At 41.6% G+C, this 13,221-nt stretch overlaps 2 protein-coding genes and 1 pseudogene across 3 annotated transcripts in view; 2 read left to right on the top strand and 1 right to left on the bottom strand.

The window, feature by feature from the left end:
• Positions 1 to 436: 436 nt before the first annotated feature.
• Positions 437 to 11,430, bottom strand: Uxt (ubiquitously expressed prefoldin like chaperone). Of its 2 annotated transcripts, none has more exons than XM_059249978.1 (7): positions 11,368 to 11,430; positions 11,084 to 11,190; positions 9,246 to 9,327; positions 9,038 to 9,105; positions 8,469 to 8,576; positions 941 to 1,004; positions 437 to 751 (listed from the first exon to the last, which is right to left on the bottom strand). In XM_059249978.1, exons 2-7 carry the CDS (start codon positions 11,179 to 11,181, stop codon positions 698 to 700), a joined length of 474 nt encoding a protein of 157 aa, XP_059105961.1. In that variant the 5' UTR covers positions 11,182 to 11,190; positions 11,368 to 11,430; the 3' UTR covers positions 437 to 697. The 2 variants fall into 2 exon arrangements, with proteins under 2 accessions (XP_059105961.1, XP_059105960.1); XM_059249977.1 differs by having other exon boundaries at positions 11,126 to 11,190; positions 11,368 to 11,388.
• Positions 11,374 to 13,221, top strand: part of Znf81 (zinc finger protein 81) — a 99,692-nt gene continuing 97,844 nt past the window's right edge. Inside the window, 1 exon segment of the mRNA XM_059249976.1 lies at positions 11,374 to 11,674. The gene's annotated coding sequence lies outside the window, so the exon portion shown is untranslated.
• Positions 11,592 to 13,221, top strand: part of LOC131899635 (F-actin-capping protein subunit alpha-1-like) — a 33,612-nt pseudogene continuing 31,982 nt past the window's right edge.

Genomic DNA, 13,221 nt, shown 5'->3' with positions numbered 1-13,221 from the left:
AGGGTCAAGCTGCAGCCAGAGTGTGGAACTTGGTTCTTAGTTATCTAAGACTGGACTCTAGGTTATAGGGCCTGTAGCAGGAAGGGCAGGATCTGTGCCTTTTGGTAGAAACTAGATCTATTTAGAACCATTTAGGGAACAAATAAAGGTTGTGAAAGAGAGATAATAAACCTTAATATCTGAAGTAAAAGGCTAATGGCCACAGAAACAAATCACTTTGAATTAGCACTTTTAAAATTTGTTTCAAAGGTCTCATGTAGCCCAGGATGACCTTGAACTTCTGATCTTCCTGCCTACTCCTGATCCCACTCAGGTAGACCTCCTATGAATTTAGGGCTTCATGTGTGATAGGCAAGCACTCTACCAACTGAACTTCATCCCCTGCCCATGAATCAGTTCATTCTTTATGGTAATACAAAGGGCACTGATACAAATATCTAAGAAAAGGAATTAAAGTGTGAGGAGGTGGGTCAAAGTTCACAAGGTGACAAAAAAGGGCAAAGCATAAAGTCAGGTGGAAAATACAAATTGGAGGCAAAACCTCTAGAGTGTTCCAGAGGTTCTACAGAGTGGATGGGTCTTCCAGTAACTTTGGTCTCCAGGGTAGTTTTAGTCAATCAGTGAGAGTTAGGGGGAAAAAGAAGGGCTATGTGATTCCAAGACATTCGGCTCTTTAATATTAGATGGGAAGAAGCAGTCAATGGGGAGATGGCTCTGGGAAATTCTGCAGGCCTTGTAGTTCTCTAAGTCCCTGTAAAAGAGGACAAAATAGACTGAACAGAGGCTGGGTCCAAGTCCTGTCCCAGGTTTGCTTTGTTTTTCACTCCCTTGTCTTCAGTTTAGAAGGAAAGATGACCCCTCCCTTCTTTGGTTTTCTCCTTCCCTTCAGGTTGTCACCCTAAAAATACCTGAAGGATAGAGTGGAGTGAGCTGTTCTCACCTCTAGCATCATGTGGATATGGGCCTTGATATTCATGGAGTCCTTGGTGAGGCTGTCGCTGAGCCTAGAAAAAAGGAACAAGAAAGGGCAAAGTGGGCCCTACTTAGGCTTATGAGGATGACTCTTCCTTATCATTTCAAGAAATGCTTGCATCCTGGATGACTTCCATCTGGTCTGCTCCTATGCAGAGATGTCTGGTTACTACTCAGAATTTCCCCATTTAAAAATTGAGGGGAATAGGGCCAGTGAGATGGCTCAGCAGGTAAAAGTGATTACTGCTACGCTTAATAACTTGAGTTCAATCCCCAGGACCCACATAGTGGAGGAGAGAATGACTTCCAAAAGGTGACCTCTTACCTTCACCTGTACTCACAAAAAATGTAATAATTTTTTTTTAAGATTAAGGAGAAGAGTGAAGGGGAGAATATGTGGTCTCTGAATATGATCAAAATACACCTGAAACAAACTGTCTTTATGAAACCCATCACAATGACTATATGATAATAAAAAGTAAAGATTACTGAATGCTTCCTGTATGGTAGGCAGCTTTAAATATTGGTGAAATAGCAGCAGAAACAGCAGTAAATGAAACAAAATTCTTGGTCTCCTGGAGCTCCTTAAAAATACTTAGTTTTTAATTATCTGTCTATTGTGTGTGGGGAAAATGTACCCCTGAGTGTAAGTGCCCACAGAGGTCAGAAGAAGACATCAGATCCCCTGGAGCTGTAGTTACAGGTGGTTGTGAGTTACCTGATATGGGTGCTAGGCACTGAACTTAGTACTCTGGAGATCAGTATGTGCTCTTAACCACCAAGCCATCTCTCTAGCTCTTCAAATACTAAGAGACAAATTAAACACAAGCAACTATGATGTATTAGATCTAAGTATAAGAAAGTAAATAATGATGAAGAAGAGGTGGGAAGTGGAGGCTTCAATTTTAAAAAGTGCTCAGGTTTGGCTTCACTGAGAACTTTCCTTTTGAGACTATATAGCCCAGACTGGCTTCCAATTCAAGATCCTCCTGCTGATCTGCTGAGATTACAGATGTGTACTACCACACTCTACCACTGACCTAAAATGAAGAAATCCATATAGTGTGGGTGATATGGAAGATAAGTGTTCCAACCAAAGGAGTAGCCAATGCAAAGGTGCTAGCAGTGTGCTTGGTATGGTTCAGGCACAGCCAAGAAGCCACTGTGGCTGGGAAATATGTGAAGGAGGATCCTAAGAGGTGAAGTTGAGAGGTAAGGAAGGAGGTAGAGGGTGTAAAGTCTACAGGAGCATGGTAAAGACCTTAGCTTTTGTATTAAATAAGGTGGGAACAAGGGGACGGTTGAGAGTGGAGGACAGATGGAAAATGATTGGAGAAATAGACTCAATAGGGTTTAAAAGAATCCACCTGGCTGTAGGGCAGAGCACTGACAGGACAAGAAACCCAAATGTGAAGTCAGTAAGTCCAGTGAGGAGGATAATGCAATAGTTGAGGTGAAGAATGGAGGCTCAGCCTACAGGGAGCAGTATAGTTGAAGTAATGAGAAACAACTTAGTTTGGGATGTATTCTGAAGGCAGGGCCAAAGGGTTGCAGTCAGGTGTGAGAGAAAGGACTCTAGGAAAAGGCCAAGGTATAAAAATACCTGAGCAAATGGAGATACCTAAAACTACCCTAGGCTTGGACTGTTGAGTTACATAAATCAGTCAACTCCTTCTGTCTATGTCTGCTTGAATTAGGTCTCATCTAAAAGAATTCTCATGTATATAATGGGTCAAAAGTGAATGCAGTGGGCCACGGAAGAATTTTCTGAAGAATAAAGAAGCGGCACTGAAGATGGAGTGAGAGTTAAGCAGTAGGAAGGTCTTTTTCACAGAAGGACAAGAGGCACAAAAGAGCTTTGTGAAAAGCGGTCAGTGTTAGTAATTAAGTGAATAGTTAAGGGAGATGGTATAAGATAGTGTGGAAGCAGCAGAAGGGGCTAGATAGTATAGGACCTTGATAGCATGATAGGAAATCCAGCTTATTTGTGCTGATCTGGGTAAATGAAACTAAATACTTTACAAAAAATAAGGCAATGGGATAGAAAGTTAAGCTGGAAAAAAAAAAAAAAACAACAACAGTATGAACTCATCTATATACTACTATCTCCCAAATTTATATTGCTAACTATCTTCAAAATCCTACTTCAGTGTCTAAGTCCTGACACCGTTGTCTGAACCCCAGCTCTTCCCTCCTGGTCTGCTCTTCTATCTCAGATAGAAATCATGCCATCTTCCTGGCTGCTTAGCAAAAACCCAGATTCTCATCTTTTTGCAGGACTAGCATTGAATTCTGGGCCTCACACATCCCAGTTATGTACTCTACTACTGACAGACATGTACCCCAGCTTCAAGGCTCCTCTTTGTTTTCCATATCTAGTCAGCCATTCGACACCACAACTGCTCCATCCCAAGCAACACTTTCCATCTCCATTATGTACTGTCTGTACCACTGTCAACATCTATTATACTACATCATGGCCTTATTTACTTATTGTCTCTTTTGATCAAAATGACAGCTGTGAGGGCAGACTGTGGTCTGTTTTGTTGCTTGCTGTATAACAAGGACCAGAAGAGTATATGGCACAGAGTGGGGACCCAATGGATGTTGAATGAATTAAGACTGCACCATTCAAAGGAACTCAAAATCCTTAAAAAATACTTAAGTCTATAATTAGGACATGGTATGAAGCTTGGCATTACTGGAGAGCAAGAATACCTTTTCTCAGCTATGTTCATAGCCGCTCTGTTCACTCACAATAGCTAGGAAATGGAAACAACCTAAATGTCTTCCACTAGATGAATGAATAATGAAGATGCCGTACATACACACAATAGAATTCTGTTCAGCTACAAAGAAAAATGAAATCAAGAAATTTACAGGTAAATAGATGGAACTAGAGCATTATACTGAGTGAGGTAACCCAGACCCAGAAAGACAAGCACCCCAAGTTTTCTCTTATTTGTAGATGCAGCTCCGAATCTTTAGATGTGAATATATATAAGCTGAAGTAACCACAGAAACTAGGAAAGTAAAAAGAGACCAGGGGGGAGGAGAAGGAACTGTAGAGAATGGGATAATAGGTCACAGGTGCTATGATGGAGAAATGGGAAAAGTTGAGGCAGCTTTATCTGGGGAGGGGAGAGGGAGAGAAGTACTGAGGAAGAGGGACAGAGGAGGAATAAAAAACATGAGGATGACTGAAAAGGCCATAGGGAAACACTATTTTATGTTTATATGTATGTATGTATTTTAAAGTATATATATATATACATTACATATGTATATATGTATAAACTATCTATCAAAAACCCCACTGACAGACTTAGCCCAGGTGGCCTCCAATTTGAAATCTTCCTGCCTGGACTGCTATAGAGTTGTTGGTCAGGGGAATTAAAGAGACTTCTAAAACAATACTGGTAATTGCTGTTGCTCTTGGTTGCCTCCCAGAACTTGAAGGTTAAGACTCAACTCCTGAAAATACGATATACTTCAGACACAGGAATTAAGAGGAATCAAACTGAAACTAATCTGGAAGTCTCCATGACTGGCTCTCAAAGGTGCTATGTAAGCTGCTAAGGGAGAGGATCATTCCTAGTTCTACCCAGCTGTAAAACCTATGAACCACAACAATGATTTGACTGGCAAGATATTCCCAATGGTGTAAGAGTAGCATTTTTTTTTTTAATTTTTGAGTTAACCATCAGCTGTTTCACTGGAATTAAAGCCTGCTCAACAGGAAGGAATTTAGGCCTGGTGCTGTAAACCTAGCTAACTATCCATGACTGGAGTAGTCATAGGCCCAATAACCTAAACTAATATAATGTCTATTTTCTAAAAACATATCCTTTTACCCCCAGATAAGTGAATAGCTGTCACCCCTCATTAAAAAAGCTTCTTTTTGCAACAGATGGAGACTATCACAGAGATCCACCATTGGCCAAAATGCAGAGAATAAGAGTCTGTGAGGTGCCCAAACCCAACTGATACATCTGTGTTGTAACCCCTACACCTAAGGCTTGTGGAAAATCATAGAGAAGGGGTGGAGACATTTTAAGAGTCAGAAGCCCAGAATGTCTGCTGTTCGATATTCCCTAGACATGTTTGGAAAACTATACCCATGAACTCCCAACAATATGAATAAGGCCAGCATAATGTCAACACCAGTTGACATGTCAAAGTGGAAAGGGGAAATTACACACTGGCATACCTCTAGATGAAGAACTAAAAGTGGTTAAAGCCTGCTGAAAGAGGGAGAATTAGTCTCCTTTAGGAATAAACTCCCAAATAGGTTGCTCAGTCCCAAGTAGTCAGCCCTGGACACATGTACATACAAACAAAGCTAAATGGACTCAGTAGATTATATATACATGTGTGATACACACACACACACACACACACACACACACACACACACACACACACCAATAATAATAACCAAAGATACATTAAAAACAATTAAGTACTGGCAGGCAGTTTTGGATACATAAAGCAACCAGAAAATATGTTAGTTTTAAGTGTATTCCAAGTAATCAAGTCCCCCCCCTCCCCCCAGAGCTGAGGACCGAACCCACTAGCGCTCTACCACTGAGCTAAATCCCCAACTCCAAGTAATCAAGTTTTAAAAAGAAAGTTCAACTATATAGACTCAAATCCTAATCTAGAATGATGAAACTTTGAGATAGCTCTATTAGTTATAACAGAGTAATATGTCAAGCACATATTTCATCATACTGCTAGAAAGCACATCAAAAGATTAGAAAGACCAGGCAAGGAGTCTTTCTGATAGGCACTGATAACTCTGAATACCTCATTTTGAGGAAAATCATCAATTCTCAAGAAGAAAAAAAATTAAAGGCCCGAAACCCTGGTGACATAGGAGGAAAAATTGCTATAAAAACTGGACTTGTTCTAAATGGCCACCAGTTCAGAATTACACTGCCCTTGATCAAACTATTTGGCAATTTGTTTGATCACCAAAATTTAGAAATCTCAGCAGGTCTCAGGTCTACTAAAACTAAAAACTCCAGAAAGCTTAATAGAATAACTACTGAAATCATAAAGGAGGCAACTCCAGACAAAATGAATGCAGGAATAAACATGACCAAGGAGAAATTTTACAATGGAGGTGTTCATGCTTGTGAGTGCATATTTATCTAAGTGGACTGTTCACTGACCCCCTCATACTCAATCTAAGCTATGCCACATGTGACAGTTTCTTTAGTATGTCAGGCACACTGTCACCTTTGCCAAGAATATTTTCCCCCAGATAGCCCATGGCTCGTTCACCCAATATGATTCAAATGTCACTCCTCTGGGAGTGGGAGTTGAGGGTAGGCCTTCTAGAAGGCCTTCACTTTCTTTTTTTTAAATTTTTTTTTAAAATTTTTTTGGCCTTCACTTTCTATCTACTTATTTTATGTATATGGATGTTTTGCCTGCATGCATGTCTGTACACCACTTGTGTGCTTGGTGCTCAGAGGCCAGAAGAGGGCATCAGATCCACTGGCACTAGAGTTACAGAAGGTTATGAACCATTATGTGGGTTCTCGAAATAGAACCTGGGTCCTCTGCAAGAGCAGCAAGTGTTCTTTACCACTGAACCATCTCTCCTATATTTCAAACTCCTCACCCAAACTCATTCTTCCCTATACAAAACCAGAGCTCATCTGGAACCCATACTTTCCCCACCACTACCCACATAGATAAGCTTTGATCAGCCCTTCAATTTGCTTCTAGCATAATTTATTCAACAGAAATTTTGTGCTTTACACTATTTTAGTCACCTATAGTATAAACTGTCCCCTTTATAATGCCAGGTTATAAACCTGGGCCGGGGACATAGTTCAGTAACAGAGCTCTTGCTTAGCATATAAGAGACCTTGGCCTCAAGTCCCAGCCCTGTAAAATATGTAAATGATGCTTATTACCTATTTACAAAAGACAATAAACACAAGAAAGAAAGAAACTCACAGTAAATATTAAGATGCTGGAAAAATAGAAAAACTAGAAGATGACTGGTGAGAAGGCTCAGTGGGTAAAGGTGCTTGCCAAACAAGCCTGGGAATCTGAGTTCCATTCAGGGACTCCACAAAGCTGTTCTCTGACCTCCATATAACACATATATAGCACATATAACTAAAGACATGTTCATATGAGCACACACGTGCACACATACACTAATACTATTTTTTTTTTTTTTTTTTTTTGGTTTTTCGAGACAGGGTTTCTCTGTGTAGCTTTGGAGCCTGTCCTGGAACTCACTTTGTAGACCAGGCTGGCCTCGAACTCACAGAGATCCGCCTGGCTTTGCCTCCCGAGTGCTGGGATTAAAGGCGTGCGCCACCACCGCCCGGCTTACTAATACTAATTTTTTAAAGTGTGGGGGGCAATTCAAGAATGCTAGGGGTTGCAATTTTGAAGTTAGGTCACAGAAGAACTTGGTGCAGGAGTATTATTTATGAAGGAAAACTGAGTAAGGAGAAAAGAAACTACATGGGGGAGTGGTTGCAGACAAACGTCAGCAGCTACTGAATGCTCCCAAAGGTGGGAAATGCTTAAAGCATGTGTTAAGGCTGGGGACGTGGCTCAGTGGACAAGAACATTTGCTGCACAAGCATAAAGACCTGAGTTTGGATCCCAGTACCAATGTAAAAAGTCACACACCTCTAACCACAGTACTGGAGCTTGCTGAAGCCAAAGAACCAGCAAGCTCTAGGTTTGGTGGAGATCCTGTCACAAGAGAATAAGGCAGACAATATCAAGAGTGTATTATCTCTGCATGTGTGGATACAGGAATGTGAAGTTTAGAGTGGCGAGAGCCCAGTGAATAAGCAGAAATATTAGCAGATTAGAAATATAGTTAAATGAGAAGTAGCTTCTTTGTTACTGAATCATGGGTTGAAACCTCATGGATGTGGTCACAGATGTATGTACGTACAATAGCATAGTCCTAGAATGTAAGACTCTTCTGTTTTGTTTACTGCTGTATTCCCAACACCAACCACACAACCTGGTATACACAAGATGCTCAATAAATTTGTGTGAAGGAATGATACAAAAACCATTTATTGAGTGTTTAGTATGTGCTACACCCTGGTTGAACTTTGCATCTTCACTTTTCTTAGCCCTAGCCCTAAAGAGGAAGGTAGTATGGTTTTCCAAGTACCATTCCAGGTAGTCATGGGGAAAAAGGATAGAGTGTTAAAATTTGTGATGTCTATTTATTCATTTTTAAAAAAATAGACAGGGCTTTGTTTTATCACTCTGACTGGCCTCAAACTCAGGATCCTCCTGTTTCATCCTCCAGAGTCCTAGGATTATAGGTGGATACCACCATATCTGGCTTTTATGTATTTTGTTTGTCTGTCTGTGTATGGTGTGTGATTGGGATAGAACCCAGAGCTTTACACATTCTAGGCAAATGCTATACCACTGCCCTGCATCCAGAGCCAATACAGGTGATTTTAGACACTATGCTCATGGAATGAACTCACTCTGTGAGGAGAGAACTCTTTCGGTCAATGAACTTGAGAGCTTCAGCCAGTGTCAACTCCAGGAAAAAACCATATCCCAGGGCCACATAGATGCGTGAAGTATCTGGGCTGAGGAAAGAAGTCAGAGGAAGTGGAGGAAATCTTTATTACCATTTGGCATATTGTACAGTTTAAGGTGTTTCCTATTCCCTCCAATTCCCCAAAGTGAAGGCTCCGTAAGGGCAGGTATTTCATGTTCATTCACTGTCACACCCACAGCATGTAGCTTATATCCTAATGCAATATAAAAGCTACTAAAGTAGATATAGAAATATAGAAAATATTATGGCCGGGCAGTGGTGGCACACGCCTTTAATCCCAGCACTCAGGAGGCAGAGGCAGGCGGATCTCCGTGAGTTCGAGGCCAGCCTGGTCTCCAAAGTGAGTTCCAGGAAAGGCGCAAAGCTACACAGAGACACCCTGTCTCGAAAAACCAAAAAAAAAAAAAAAATTAGGAAACACTTGTTGAATGAAAGAAGGGAGAAACTCGGGGCGGGGGGGGGGGGGAGGAGGGAGAGGAATACACTCACACCACTGTGTCAACGAAGAAGTTACAGCCCAAATCCACCTGCATATATAAGTCCGAGTGATTAGTTTCCTGTAGGTCCAGGAGAAAAGAAGTAGGTGTCAGTGGCCAATTTTTAAGGCAGGTAAAAGGTTTTGTTCTGGGGTTTCTCTTCCCACCTTCCTTCTTTGTACACACACACACAAACTGATACTCAATTTAAAAGCCTTTACCTGGAGTCGCTCAATGACATTTCTCAGTTGAAGGTATACAGACAGCTGCTCATATACCTTGTCTCGATGATCCAGCACCTTTCTGATATGTAGAAATACAATAGTGAACATTAGGCAGCCCTATTTCTCTTGAGATACCTCACATCATGGCCTAACAGGCATTTTAAACCAGGTGTGGCAGTTCACGAAAACAATCCCAGTAACTGAAAGACTGAGGCAGGAGGATTATGAGTTCAAGGCCAGTCTGGTCTACATAGTGAGACCCTTCATTAAACACACACACACACACACACACACACACACACACACACACACACACAAAAGGTGGAGTATAGACAGAGAAAGACACACCAAGTATTTCAATAAATACAAGTCAGACTGTATTTCATCCCAAGCTCTATCTCTTACTAGCAATGTGTCTTTGGCAAGTAGGAAACCTGTTTGGGATTTAGTTTCCCCACATATAAAATAGAGATGACAGTATTACCTCATAGGACTCATTAGAATCAAGTGCTTACTACCAAGTGTTTTAAATTCCAGCCAAATGATAAGCACTATCTATTACTATTACAAATATTGCATTTTACTCAGTACTTTACGCCAATTAAAATGTCCCATCTTCATCCTAACTATATCCCCCATCTCCTTTAGGATGCTCACACAACTCTAGTTCTGAATACCTAACTTTCAGTTCAGATAAATAATGACAGCAATAGTAATCATCTAGTTATTGAGTCTTTAGTGTGTTTCAGGCACTGGAGCTAAATTCCTTTTTCAAAACAGCTTATCCAGGTTATTTGTTTTATTTTCTGAGACAAGAGCTGAGTTTCCCAGGCTAGCATTGAATATGTAAGCACACCAGACAATCCTTTCTTCTCAGCCTTAATATAATAATAGCTGGGTTTATGTGAATTTTAAAAAAAGTATTCTTACTTAATATATTTATTTTGTGTATATGTCTGGGTGCCATGGTCCACACGTGTAATTCAGACGACAGCCTTTGGGAGGTTTTTCCCTTCCACTATGTGGATCCCAGAGAGCTAGCTCAGGACACGGGTTTGGGGGCAAGGCAAGCCATCTTGCTGGCTCTTTTTTTTTCTTTCTTTTTTTTTGAGACATACTCTCAGAGCCTAGGCTGTACTCAACTTTGAAATGTAGCTAAGGATGATCTTGAGCTCTGGATCCTCCTGCTTCACCCATCCTCGTACAGGGATTACAGGCCTGTGTCACCATACTGGGATTTAATTTTTTTTTTTAATAGAATCGTGTTCTATTGCGAAGGCTGGCTTGAACATCCTCTTCACTAGATAGGACTACTGGCATGCACCAGAGAGCCTGAGCCTGGTTTCATTCTAATTATTTTCTTTTGAGACAATCAGTCTATAGCCCAGGCTAGTCTCCAGCTTTCGAAGACCCTCCTGCTTCTGCCTCCCTCGTGCTGGAATTACAGTCCTGTGTTATCACGCTTGGCTTTGGGTTACATTCTTTACCTGGGCTGACACATTTAAAACTCAAACCCACCACATTAAGAAGGCCCCATAAACTTTCCCATTTCACAGATGAGGAAATTTCATAAAGCATAGAGAGGAAAGGTGAGGCACAACTTGTTCATAAGTAATGGTTAAATGGCCCAGTCAGAAACACCGTGGGTTCTTAATGACTATTTTAATCCGACAAACAACGTCAGAGGCTCTGCTACAAGGGCCAAGTTCCAACCAAATCATAGCCCGGACATCAAACTCTCTTCCCAGCCAATCCGAAAGTTTGGCCGGGATTCTGTCCCACCCACCACATGGAATTTCTCAAACGTCACGCCTAGAATCTGCGTGGTCACTCACTGCAAGTCTCGCTGCAGTACGTCACTGATAAAGGCCTCGTACCGCAGCACTTTCTCTCCTACAGTATCCAAAGCCCGCCGTTTGGGGGGTGTCGCCATGATGGGCTCCTGGGGAGTGAGGAGGGGGGGAAACCACGTTGAGCGCTCCTATTTAACTTCACAAAGTTCTCTCCAACCTCTCAACGTTGGGGATGACTTCTTTCGGCTCGTGCTACGGTGTTCCTCCTTCTGCCCAACCCGACTCTAAGACTCATTCACTCACCGGTACCCAATCGCGGTGCTTACCTTAGGGCCGCCGGCAATAACAGTATGAACCACGGCTTCCGGGTGGCGCGTGTGGATGACGTATTTCCAGCATGGGAGCCAACCAAATTGGTGGGAAGGGGCGGTCCAGCATGAGAGAGAGAGAAGACCCACTTACAGGGAAGTGCTGCAGGCAGGCCTTAATGAACCCCTGGAGATAGCTGAATCTTACCTAGAGAGCGGGCCACCTGTCTGCTAGAAGGCCAATGGTCGTGAGCCGGCAGGTTGCTGGTTCAGGTGAAGTTAATGATATTTGGCGGGTTCTGAGGGAAGCTGGACTCACTGTAAGGTAGGAACAGGGAGTTAATCGTTTGCAATTTATTTATTTGCGCTCTCTCTCTCTCTCTCTCTCTCTCTCTCTCGTGTGTGTGTGTGTGTGTGTGTGTGTGTGTGTGTGTGTGTGTGTGTGTGCGCGCGCCAGCGGTTCTAGAGTTACATGCAGTTGTGAGCTAGTTGTGGGTGCTAGTAACGGAATTTACGTCCTCTGCAAGAGCCTTTTGTGCTCTTAATTGCTGAACCATTTCTGTAGCCCCATCTCCACTCCTAAGAAATTTTCTTATTTTATCTGTTTTGTCTGCATGTTGGTGCACTATGTGCATGCAGGGCCTGTGGAGGCTAAAAGAGGATGTTGGATTCCCGGAGGTGGAGCTACTCACCATTTGTGAGCTCTGGGCCTCTACAAGAATAGCCAGTGCTCTTAACCACTGATCTATTTATGTAGAGCCCCGGTTTTTTTCTTTTAAAATCATTTCTATTCTTTGAGAATTTCATACATGTATGCAGTGTATTTTCATCATATCCATTCCCTACTCCCTCCCTTCAACTCCTCCCAGACCCCTCCTACCACGTTCTCCTCCCACCTTCATGCCCTCTTTAACAAAAGCAAACCGAACCCCAAACAAAAAAACGGAGTTCACTTAAGCATTTAATAATTTAAAAAGCACAAGAGTGCCTGTAGATGAGCAAGGATTATGGTTCTAATCAATAAAGAGGGCGGTATATCCTGTGGCATCCTGTCAGTTTGAATATTGATTATATACAAATATATATATATATATATATATATATATATATATATATATTTATATATATAAACATGGTTTGGGTTTCACCTCCTGTAAAAGAAATGAGCAAGAACATATAAAAATGTTTAAACAGAGACGAATTTTAAGAAATTAATCTTGAATGACTCTTGCTTGGTGGCTTGCATTCCATGACCCAGACTCAGGTAGAGACTGGCAAGATGCTGTGCTTAATCACCCCACCTCATAGTTATATGGTCCATCATTGGAGTCCTCTACTGAAGATGGGTTAACTTGTAGTTAAGACTAAATAGTTCCTTCTATTTTTATTTAAATGTGTAGATTTTCTATTAATTTATTTTCAGATAAAATTTTTCTTTGTTGCTGGGCGGTGGTGGCGCACACCTTTAATCCCAGCACTCGGGAGGCAGAGCCAGGAGGATCTTTGTGAGTTCGAGGCCAGCCTGGTCTACAGAGCTAGATCCAAGACAGGCACCAAAACTACACAGAGAAATCCTGTCTTGAAACAAAACAAAACAAAACAAATTTCTTTGTTTTCCTTTTTTTTTTTTTTTGTCCCAGCAACCACATGTTGGATCTCTTTGTTTTCCTTTTAAACAGTAGCATTTAGCTTAGCAAGTGAAGGGCTGAGCCTGGAGGATAACCTAGACACTAGAATCCCCTAAATGCTGTTCCCCTTTGAAGGTCCTAGAGCACTTACCCCTATCAAGAAAGCTTTTCCAGATTATTCTTGCATTCAGTATGTAAAACAAAGTTTTATTGGGTTTTTCTTCAAATGCTCAAAACCTAAGCA

This window comes from Peromyscus eremicus, chromosome X (assembly GCF_949786415.1).
Source record: "Peromyscus eremicus chromosome X, PerEre_H2_v1, whole genome shotgun sequence".
In the NCBI taxonomy this organism is placed as follows: domain Eukaryota; kingdom Metazoa; phylum Chordata; class Mammalia; order Rodentia; family Cricetidae; genus Peromyscus; species Peromyscus eremicus.
The sequence above is the reverse complement of the archived record's forward strand: the minus strand, read 5'-3'. Positions and strand labels throughout refer to the sequence as shown.

Excerpts from the sequence above, each read along its gene's own strand:
- Uxt (XM_059249978.1), bottom strand. The coding sequence starts at position 11,181 with ATGGCGACACCCCCCAAACGGCGGGCTTTGGATACTGTAGGAGAGAAA. Across the intron at positions 8,577-9,037 it reads TTCTTCGTTGACACAGTGGT|CCCAGATACTTCACGCATCT; the intron begins GTGAGTGTATTC and ends TTCTTTCCTCAG. Across the intron at positions 752-940 it reads ATATCCACATGATGCTAGAG|GGACTTAGAGAACTACAAGG; the intron begins GTGAGAACAGCT and ends CCTCTTTTACAG.